The following is a 12,049-nucleotide window of genomic DNA, read 5'->3' as shown; positions in this document are numbered from 1 at the left end:
CAGAGCAGAGAAGCACAAACTTGGCAATCTAAGGCCTTTTATACTCCAGTTGCAATTAGGAATACTGACCGGAACAGGAACCTGCTCGGCTATCATAAAGGACAGGACATCAGATCTCTTTATAACCTTGCAAATCAACCCCTGCTGGTTCAACATCTCTTACAAATTAGCTCTTGTTATAGCCCTACATAGGGTGTTTTTTAGTTCTCCAGACTCTGTTGCCTCCTTGTGGACATACGAACACATAAACATGACACAGCCTTATACTGAATCAGAGCACTGGTCTATCAAGAGCAGTCTACTCAGACTGGCAGCAATTGTTCAGGATTTCAGACAAAGGTCAACTACTACCTGATCCTTTTTACTGGAGATGCTGGGGTGTGAACCTGGGACCTTCTGAATGGCAGTCCATTTCAACTTCTCAGCTCCCATTCTTACTTTGGCCTCAGCTTCAGTTCCTGCACTGGCAGAAGACACCAGCTTTGGCTGGTCTTCGTTGTCACATTCCATCCTCACACACCTTAAACCAGCTGGCTGGGTACATAGCCTGGCACATCACCCATGACTGAGTATGTTTACACCTCTGCCCACCTATGTTCACTTTCCCAATGTGGGCAAAACAACTATGCATACTGCATGTGTTCAGGTTCTGTATCTATGATGGGGAATGTTGAAAAAAAGCAATATACAGTTTGCTTATGCATAAATTGCTGGATCTATGTGATGTAATTGCATGCAGGCATGCTCACATACTTGGTTTTTATTCTCCTCTGTCATAGTGAATGAGTGTATATGAGCGTGCGCATGCATAGTGTACACTGCTAGAAATACACTCTAAGTACAACAAAAGTAGCTTTGAAACTTATTTATAGCACCAGCAACTAAGCCCATTGTGGCAAAAAAACACAATAGGCTCTAGAAAGAGGAGGGCAGGCAGGCAGGCATTTGCATTGCCACCTGCTCTACTCCTGATCCCAAATGGGTGATGGCGGGGGGTGGGCATTTCCACCTCCACTCCTAATACCAGCTAGGTTAAGGGGGGGGCATTATCACCTGCTTCACTCCTGATCCCAGTTGGGAGAAGGAGGGTGGGCACTGCCATCTGCTCCGCCACTAATACCAGCTGAGTGAAGGGAGGTGGGTATTGTCACCTGCTCTGTTCCTGATCCCAGCTGGGTTGGGGGTGGGCAATGCCACCTGCTCTGCTCCTAATTCCTGCTGGGTTAAGGAAGTGGGTGGGAAAAGCCACCTGCTCTGTACCTGATCCCAGCTGGGTGAAGGGGGAGTGGGCATAGGCAAGTGCTCCTAATACCAGCTGAGTTAAGGTTGGGGGGCATTGCCACCTGCTCTGCTCCTAATAACACCTGTGTTAAGGTGGGAGGGGAAATTCTACCTGCCCTGCTCCTAACACTAGCCGAGTTAAGGCAGGGGGTGGGCATTGCCATCTGTTCCACTCCTAATACCAGCTGAATTAAGGCAGGGGGAAGGCATTGCCACCTACTCCGCTCCTAATACCAGCTGGGTTAAGGCAGGGGTGAGTGGGAAGCTGGGTTAAATTAGGTGGTGGGCATTGCCATCTGCCTCACTCCTAATACCAGCTGAGTGAAGGCAGGAGGCAGGCATTGCCACCTGCTCCCATCCTGCTCCCATTCTGGGCTTCCCACCATGGCACATTTGCTGGAGGGACATGGTGCCTTGCCTAGGTTTCCCTCCTTGGCAGCGCCCTCTGGTGGTGCACTAGGGTATAAAATGAGTTGTCTGAAATATGCTTACTCAATTATATAGTAAGATTCTGAGATCTGTTTTCAGGACAGACAATATGTGTTTAAAACCAACTATATTACTTTCAGAATGTCTCTCTGGTTTCATCAAAATTCCCAAATGCAGGCACTTACAGCGGCAGTCATTAGGAAAGGGATGGATTAACATTATCTTGATCCGTATCTTTCAAAAGAGAACACAGTTGGTCTAAACATCTAATTTCCATCTTCGTTTTATATGGGTGCTATGGGTAAGATAAGCACAGAGCTGTACTGAACATGCTGTGATTGATACACTACAATTCCACCTCAGAATGCATATTCCCCAACCCATTGCTACCACCCCTGAAAAATATGAAAAATGAAACAAACATTTTATATTAAATTTCAGTTCCCGTTTGTATTAGATTTTGATTGCTGTGAGGTATGCTGAAACTAAAATTTTGTCTGAAAATAAAATAAATAATACATTCCATGTAGTCATGCCACCTGCCCAGGGAAATGACAGTGTAACTTCAGAATGACAAAGCTGGCTCAACAGCCTGTCCAGCACCATCCCTCTCACCTAGAAAAAGCTCTGTCAATCTGTGAATGAAGCCACTGCCTGGCTCAATTTTAACATCCTTTCTGGAGCTATAGCTGCAGTTGAGAAGGAGCAATTCCAAGGTACTGGCCACTTCAGAGCTGAATTATCCCATAGATGAAGGAAATAGGCACAATGGACAGCTGGCATTTGGTCTTCTCCTGGAAATGTGCGGATACAGGAATTCTTATATTTAGCTTTTATATTACAACTAGCTTGATGCCCATGCTTTGTTATGGTATTTAACTACTTTAAATCCAGTTATAATATTTATGGGTAAGTAACGTTTTTAGTTTGGGGGGGTGGGTTGAGTTGGTTTTGTAGTATAATAGCATAGTACCCGAGCTTCACAAAAGTGTTTGAATAAAGCAAAGCATGTTGATGTCTAAAATCGATGAAGTGAATTTTGAAATGTAACATTTATTGAAGAGATTTTTAAAAGTACAAGATTGTAGTGCAAGAAATAAAGTGAAAAATACGTACAACCTTATTTTTCTACTGAAGGACCTCTTTGTAGACCTCATTTGGGGTTTCCCCCCACTTTGGAGCCCTCACTTTGACGAGAAACTTGTGGGCTTGGAAGCCAGGAGGGTCGAGCATGTCAAGGAACTCCACAGGGTAGTGGACTGCATCATCCATTTGCACCACTGAGTCTACAGATCTGTACTCTATTTCTGCCCTTTGAGGGAGTTGTGTTTCATTAATTGTCAAGTTTTCCCTGCGGTGCCACAGCGGCGGCAGCTGATCCCGGAGTTTGGTCACCCGGCTTTGCCCTAGGCGGGGCGGCGCCGAGCATTGGCGTGCTGCCTGTGGGCTCCTGGCTACAGCTAGGGAATATGCGGGGTCCTGCTTTGTGGAAGGAGGGGAGGTATACCTCACCCATGCACCCGCTCATGCCATCAGCAAGTTTCCTCAACCTAGCGGTTCTCCGGTGCATCTCCTCCTCCTCCACTTCCCCTGTCAATCTTCCTCCTCGTCTCTCCCCGTTCGCTTGCTCCTCGTTCCTCCACTCCATCTCCTCAGTCTCTCGCCTTTCACTCCTCCGCTCCATCTCCTCAGTCTCTCGCCTTTCGCTCCTCCACTCCATCTCTCACTCTTCTGCTACATAACCCACCCCAACCATTCTCCTGAGCCTGCTTTTATAGGGCATTCCATCCTCGCCCCCTCTCCTAGGCCCCAGCCCTCGCCTGACGCGGCCCAGCTGTCTCCGCTCCCAGGTGTCCCTTCCTTCTCATTACTCCCACTCGGCTCCCTGCGTCTCTCAGGCAGGGTGGGGCTGAAGGCGAACGCCTCCCAGCTGGGGCTTCTCTCCAGCATGTTTCCTTTCCTTTTCTCCTCTTCTCCCCATCCTCCCTGCAAGACGGGGCTGGCCAGGCCCCTCCAAGCCAGGTGTCGCCTCCGCTGCCTTTAGTCGCGAGGACCGGCGCTCGTCTCCCTGCGCTTTGCCCCCTCCCCTGGCGGGCTGGGGATGCTGCTGTCCCCTCGTGCTTGACCTGGCACTTCCTGCATCGCCCGCCTCTCTGTGGAGCTCTGATCAGGCCCATGAGTTTCTTGTCCTTTTAGGTGACTTTGGGCATTTCGTCCCTGCCTGTCTCCCCCTCTGATTCCTCCTTCTCTCCCCACGCCGCTGCCTCTGCCTCCCCTTTCCCGGGCCCCCCTGAGCCTGCTGCCAGCCTTCCTTCAAGGGGTTGTAACCCGTCAGGGGTGCTTGGGGTACCCGACCCCGGGCATAATGATGGCAGCCTTGTCTTTCTTGGGGGTCAGAGTGGCACACTTGCACAGCCCGTCCATGGACTTCTTCATGATAGTGACGATATCAGGGTATATTGTGGCTGTTAGGTCTGCTAGGGTGATCACTACTGTGCCCAGGCCTGCAGGGATGGTTACCTTTCACTTGGACTCAGGACTTGCTGGTACTTGCCCACTGCTGCTCAGTGTACTACAGGAGTACGATGTCAATATTTCTTTGCCGCATCTCTAAGTTGCTTCCACCTTTTAGCATTGGTATATCTTGTACATCGTCTGCCAGGAGGCTTCTTGGGGGCAGTAAGAGGTGATGGCTGCAAGAGGTGTGAGGTGGACTGAGGGAGGAGTGGTATGGAGGGCCCTTCAGCAGGTTCATGTGAGAGGTTTGCATTGAAAGGACCCCTAGAAAGGTTGTGCACCATCTCCCCATGAACATTTAAAAACTCAGTTGTCATACTGACTTTTATATAAAATCCCTTTTCAGGAGTCTTTCTTCAACTGTCTGCAGTTTCCTTGACCTAATATTTACATCAGAACACAGTTCCCCAGCTGACCCATCAGCCTGCGAGCCACACAGGAAAGCCAGGCCCCACAGGGAGATTGCAACCTTAGAGGGGAGGTGTATTTCTACCTCAGGATACGTTCAATGACTGGGGGTCATTGAATGTGTCCTGCATACTGTTTAGAATGGTGGGATATACAAATGACCTCAGGGCAGAGTGGCTGAGTTTGCAGTTGGCAGGGGAGGGAGGGGGATGAGCAGCCTCCCAGCCACACAGAGAAGCTGTATCCCTATGGGAAAACACATTTTATCCCTTTTTACCCCCTTAGGGGGCAAATTTCTTAAAATCCCTTCTTAGTGAGCCCCAACACCACAAAAGGAAGTCCCCCCCCCCAAATTTCACGCTTCTAGGTCCAGGGGTTTGGGCTAGGCGTTGATGGGTCAGTCAGGAGACTTGTGTTTATATAGTGAGAGAAATTTCTGAAGATTATTGAGCATCATTTTAGTCCAGAAACTGGGCTTCTCATTCCTTTCCTATGGATGTCATTTAGTGTCTTACTTTTTTAAAAATCCAAATGTTATTCAACCTTGTGAGAAGAAAAAAGTAGGAAGTATATTTCTATAAATAAATAAATAAATACAGCATAATTCTGCTCCTTAGACTTACAACAATAACAGTTTTTTAACCCACCATCACTTACACTTTAATATTACATGTTGCGTAAATTGTATACCACTTTCATAGTGATGTGTGAATTAATTTTCCCTACCTTGTTGCACTGCAGAGGAGGCATCTAAACAAACACCTCTTTCCTGCTGGTATGGTTGCCTCTTTCAATTCCTTAGCCCAATACTCATCTAATCAGAAAATATCTGCCACACACAACTCGCAAGTGCAAATTGTAATTTCATTAAAGATGTATTTACTGAACTGAACCAGCTGCTCAGAGCAGGAATTCAAAAAAAGCCACACATGAGGCAGATACTTATATATTTTTAAGGAAACTGCTGAATGCATTCATTCAGTTCAGTACCTCAGTCTCACAAGAGCTGGCACTGCAATGTCTTCCATGTAGAAGGTTTAAACAGTTATTACAGTGTGTCATAAATTTTAACTTGTAATTGAAAATCTCTCCACTTCCTTAGGAAAAAAAAATCTAGTATCACTTGCTACATAATTACAGGCTATACAGCTGGTCTCTTAGGCTTTGGTAGAAATCTGAAGACATGAAATATCGTACAAACCCTAATCAAATTTTATTAAATGTTAAGCCAAAGAAATGTCATCCTCATACCACAGAATATCAGAAAGTAACAATGGCTCTAGATCTAAGCCTAAATAAAGTAGAAGATTCAAAACCTGATTCAGGTCATATTTAGTTAGAAGTCGTTATCAATGTTCTCCATCATTTAGGGATCTCGCTGCTTTTCAATATATATGTGTCAGTCCTATTTGTGTCAAGCACACATCAAGGAGAATCATCACATTAATAAACCACTTGAAGAGGTTCACTATTTTGATGCCTGAGTTCATATTTTCCAAACTCTGTGAGGATGACACCAAAAGCCTTTGATTTGACCTTTGCAATGCTGCTTTGCTCTGCATTTTTTTTAGAAAAGCAACAATTTAAACTGTATTCTATAATGAATATTCAATGGTAAAACCTTTTATTTCAGCTACTGACCCAAGAATTTCCTTTTCCGTTTCAGTGGATTGACATCAGTCATACTTGATTAATTGTTCCCCTAACCTTTGTGGCAGTGTGGATTTGGACTTAAGCATAATTTTTAAAGCATTTAAAATAAATTATATTTAAGGTTCCTCAACCCTGGATTCACAATGCATTTTAGTCTTGGGTCACAGGTTCAAAATGGACAGTTCCTATGTAACTTTACAACAAAATATGCACTATAAAATTAAATTGTACTTTTATCAAAAATATGTTTACTTATCAGATTATTAATTTGTTAATACTAATTTATGATGTATACATGCAGAGAAAGAAAGGAAAATTTAGAAAATTCATATTGTAAATATATTACTGGCATTATTCTTATCTAATTTCTGTCTCGTAGCCACTGTTTAGGATTTGCACTCTGGATGTATCTTCACTTGTGGGAAGGGCATGGCTGTTGCTCTCATATGGAGGGATCCATACCCATCCAATACCAAATATCAAATGAAAAGACCCACCAAATCAATACAGTGAACAACATACACAGAGAGGTCCCAAGTATTTTGGTGTAGCTGTGGGAAGGACATGTCCTTGGATTAAAAAAAAAAATTTCTATAGCTTTCCATATTGTCCCTAATGGAGTTGAATCATATTCCACCATGTGTTTTGAATTCTTAATCCCTGCTCTGCTGATGAATAATGAGTTAGTAAGCCATCCTTACCTCTACACGCTTATGCCTCATTGCTCCAGACTCTGTCAGCGTACCAAAAATATCTGCCTTAGTGTTTGGTATCACATCTTTTCCTTTGTGGGTGGGGCTCAAACTTGTTTCCATAAACAGAGAATTGAAGGAACGAAGGATGAAGAACAAAAATGAAGAAGTTTCCTGAATTTTGGTCACAAAAGATTCTTCTTTACTCTGGAACTTTGCACCTTATGCAAACCCATATCTACCATCTACAACCATACGTAAAAATCAAGACTTTGGGTGATCTTTACTCTTGTTCAGCCCATTCCTTTTTCCTTGACCTTGACTTTCTCTCAAAGCCTGAATCACTTAATGCTATCAGACATACCTAGCCCAAACCCCTAGGGCTATCTGTGTTCCCTAAATTTTTAATCCCTAGAAATGGATCCTGTCTAGTGTGAACAGAACTACACTACACTTAGCATTGCCAACCACCAGGTGACATTCTCCTGGAATTACAACTGATCTGTTGTAATCAGAGATCGGTTCCCCTGGAGAAAATAACAGCTTCAGATTGCAAACATATCTTTACCATAGATTCTAGGTAAAATTCCAAATTCCCCCCTCCACAAGCAGTGCCCCAAAATCTCCAGTAATTTCCCAAGCCAGAGAAGGCAACCCTAACTACACCAGATGTCCTACCTCTCCTCTCCTGATACAATTTGGTCTGCCCCAGGAGTCAACAGACTTCCAGGAACAGCATGTTGGTGGTGATGGCGGCAAGCTGCATGAGATGGGAAGATAATCGGAATCCACCTTCTTCATCTTCCATGGGCAGAAATGTCTTCCAAAAGTGGAAAAGGAATATAGGATCCAAGCCTTAGTTCCTTCTTGTCATGCTCAGCAGTTCTGAGCATTTGGGGGGGGGGACTTCAGTATGAATGCATGGGGAACAACAGCATGCATTTCCTTGATCACAGATAATTAGTTTTTATTTTCATGCCAATGCTGTCAGAGACACAGCTGTGACTCTCTTTGTGGTAGGGGCAAGTACATTAAAATTTCTCTAATGTGAGAGCAAACACAATTACAAAAGTGTGCAATTACAAAATAGGCAATACTTTTTTTGTCAGAGTTAGTATGAATGTATATTATAATAAATTACACAGATGCAAATCTCAGAGAAGTTTTTATAACTGTTAAAAATGCCAACTGTATAGGTGTTTAGAAAATGGGTTAATTTCTATCTCTTAAATCCCACAGTACTAAATAAAAAGAGTTAAACTGCAGTTCCTTCTCTTTTACTGAGATATCTCTAAGTGAATGGTGCCATGTTCCATCAGGAAGGCATGGTAGTGAGCCAGGTAGAGATGCCAATCCACTGGCCCAGCTGCTATACCCCCCCCCCCACACACACACAGCTCACCTGACTGGTGGAAGAGGGAAAAGGTAGGCAGGTTGGCTGGAGTAGGTGGCAGAATGGCATGCATGTGCTCCACAGACCCTTGATGACATTACTTCCTGTTTAAACAGAAAGCAATGGGATCTCAGAGAAAAAGCTGTTTTTCAGTTGATCCCAAAACAATTGTCCCTGCTGAGACCCCATTGCTTCTGATTTAAACTGGAAGTGACATCAAAGTGACACCATTGAGGGCGCACAGAGTGTGCACGCATGAAAACAGAAAAGTGGCACCTCCTGCCAGGACCCACCCACCCCATTTCAAGGTACGGGGATTTGGCAACCCCAGAGCCAAGCAACATGTTGACTCGATTTAGCTGTAATTTTATTTTATGTACTTCTTTTATAGTGACAAACCTTGATTTGTCTTTAGGAAAAAAGCTTTGGAAGTCTTCAGGCTTCCTCCTCCTCTCTTTGTGAGTCACTGGGATGTTTAAAAAAATTTCTGGTTCTAAACTGGAAAATACAACCACCTATAGTTTGTAATCTTTTGTATGGCAACTAGAATATCAAACTATACTTTAATCAAACCAAAATGTTAAGACTGAAAATGCCTTTGTGCACATTCTGTGAATGAATTCATATTCATTCTCTCTTCTAGGCTTCTTTTTTCTCTTTCGGGCATGGTGAATTGATGCTAATGGTGCTTAATAAAATTTTAAGTTAGAAATGCTGCATAATTCTGATTAAGATATATGCAACGTCAGTTTTAGAAAATGATTGCTCTCATAATATTGTATGGAAATGTAATACAAATGTGAGGAATGTACTGAGAATTGATAAGAGGGATAAGAGGCATTTAAACCAAAATTACAAAACTGGGGTTTTTATTGGGAAATATACAGCATTCTAATCCAAACAAATTGTGTCAAAATCAAGCATTTTGTCTCAATCTGTTGCAAAATGCAAAGAATAAACAATAAAACTAACTTTTGAAATATTGGCTGCAAAGAATTTTATATTAAGGTCATCCTTATGAAAATCAGCTAAGCAGAAAGACCTAGTAAATCCAATGAAAATAAATATTATGAGATATGAGATGTGAAAACATTTAAAAGGCTTTCTAATGACTAACAGATGCCAAACTACAGGTTACTTACCAATCATAATTACAGAGAACACTCAGTGTGGATGGTGCTCTGCAGAACAACACCAACAAAAATTCTTGCTCTGAAAGTTTCACCTTCTAAAAATTAACACACTACAGATAAACATCCCACTGTTTCTTCCATTGAGCTTCTTAATCAAACATGGACTTTTCAACAAGTGTTATTGTAAAATAACTATACCCAAAGGAAGCTTAGATGACTGTACCCTTAACAACCATGAGAAATATATGGATATAACTTTTTCATTCCTGCATGACAAACTTCATTCCCAACAAAACTATTAATGGTAGACAGGCCATATATGTTTTTTCATCTGCTGTCCTAAAAATATGAGTGGCTCACTAAATTAAGGAGGTACTGCAACAGCATGCATTCAGCTAGTCACACAGTGTTTTTATGTAACAATTTTAAAGATTAATAGCATTTTTCAGGAAGAAACTGAGCATGAGAATTACCCAAAAAGAAGACTAACAATTATTGTACTCCTTACCTTCCTCTTGGCAAGTCGTTATCATCTTTCTTCCACCTTACTGTGGGCTGAGGATCCCCTTGTACCTGGCATCTGAATTCTACAGCTTCTTCTTCCAAAACCACTTGGTTGATTGGTCTCCTGAGAAATGTGGGTCGTTCTTGAAAACAAGAGTTCAAAATTTTAAAGTAAGTTGATTAAAAACATTTGGGCACAATTCAGTCCACAGCAGTCATAGTGCCTGGGCATGGGATTCCAATTGAATCAGTAGATCACATTTTTCTCCCACTAAGAGCCTACAGGAGAAACGGGGAGGTCTGTTCAATGCACCTCCCATAGCAGAAGTATCATTTATTCATAGGGAAAGTAAATCCCTGCTGAATTTATAGGAATCCGCGGTGAGCATTGCATCCATGGTAGATATCACAGTACCTTTTATTTATCTCAAAAATTTATTCTTGACAATTCAATAAAAAGTAGTTTAGATCTACATCAATACAAATGTCAGGTTCTGACAGGTAGATCTCAATGACTTCACTGCATGAGTCCAGAACTGCATGAGTTAAAGATTTATTGATAGTTCAGCAATCCAGTACAGCTACATCTCCAGGAATGAAAACCTACGCCAAGCCCCAAGCCTATACTACAGCCCAGTCTCCACTCCCTTAACTGCCAGCGTTTTAAGTTCCCACTTCCCATCCCCCATATGTAAAGCAACAAGCAATGCAAAGCAAATAGGAATTAAGATGTTTTAGAAAGTTCAGGAGCTCCAAGGTTAAGTATCCATGATGACTACGGTTCTTCTCTAGAAAACAGACTGATAAGCTTTCCTAGGACAGGGAGAGAGTTCAAACAGTATTAGAGTATCAGTTCAATGAGTATTGGAGTCCAAGCCCTTCACACCAGCTTTCAGCAGGAGTGAAGCATGGCAGGGGATGTCAAGACCCTGACAACAACTAAGATGTAAATCTCAACAAGGTGTTACAGCTATTGTATGCCGTCAAGCAACTGCATAATAGTTGCACTTATCTCATGATAAATGTGGTTTTATACAGTATTTAAGAGACAACAGGATTTCAAAAGTATTATTTTTTATTGCTATCACCTCAACTGGTCATGTGGATCAACTGTGAGCCAACCTTTCTTGTGATCATTAAGGGTATACGTGTATCATTAAAGCAAAACCTCAAAGTATTATATTGTATACTTCAGTGAAACAATGCTTAAAAGAAATTAAACAGCCCAAGAAGTGTAGAGTAGAGACACCACAGTGGTATAAATTGACATATCCATTATTTCCATTTTGTGATATTGTTTCAAGTCTTTCAGCATTCATCAGGAAATAATAAGTAATTTCCTTTGTTGTTTTCTGCCTAATCACTCAGATAGTTTTTTTAGTATGTCCAATAGTTAATTATGTCTATAGAGTGATCAGAGTGAATGCCATTGCCAATGCAATTAACATTCTTCATGTGAAATTAAATGGATTTGATTCACCTGTATAACGTGGTTTTCACGTTAATCTCTCAGGAGACAAAACAACAGAGCTTACTTCTGCACAGTAAATAAAAGTATGTTTCTCACAGAGTTCAGTCAACCTTGTTTCATAGCAGATGTTTTGGAAAGTATTACTTGCTTTATACAAAGCTCTGTCCATAAATTCTGGTGGTTTAATTAAAATTGCAATTCTGTCAGCAGTGTTCAACACATAAATTAAAATCACACCCATTTGTAACATGTAGCTATTTTATAAGCTTCAGCTGAGTAAATATAGTACCCTCTCCCTGGACTGTGTTTCTGTGGTGAATATTAAAAACTTTTGAAGAGGGCAATAAAATAGGTCACGGTTATATGTCACATCAATTGTTTGGACTATTACTATTACGACCTTTACGACTTCTGAATAAACTTTGCTTACAGTTATAAATGTGGCTAGTTATTAGATACACAAATTCAGACACCTACATTATGATACAGCACTGAAGAGGCTTGAGTGAGAATTCAGACTTTATTGAATGCAACAATGTCTTTCAGAAACTGATCCTATCAGAATTAT

The 12,049-nt window shown here is 42.0% G+C and overlaps 1 protein-coding gene across 1 annotated transcript in view; it reads right to left on the bottom strand.

Annotated features, from left to right (window-relative positions):
* The window catches only part of ROBO2 (roundabout guidance receptor 2), an 892,879-nt gene that overhangs the window by 260,225 nt on the left and 620,605 nt on the right, over window positions 1-12,049 (bottom strand). Inside the window, exon 5 of the mRNA XM_054974970.1 lies at window positions 10,015-10,153. Within this exon, the coding sequence (XP_054830945.1) occupies window positions 10,015-10,153 (139 nt within the window). The remainder of the gene's footprint in view (window positions 1-10,014; window positions 10,154-12,049) is intronic.

Source organism: Eublepharis macularius, chromosome 3 (assembly GCF_028583425.1).
Source record: "Eublepharis macularius isolate TG4126 chromosome 3, MPM_Emac_v1.0, whole genome shotgun sequence".
Lineage (NCBI taxonomy): Eukaryota > Metazoa > Chordata > Lepidosauria > Squamata > Eublepharidae > Eublepharis > Eublepharis macularius.
Note: the sequence above shows the minus strand (reverse complement) of the source record. Positions and strands in the feature narration are given on the sequence as shown.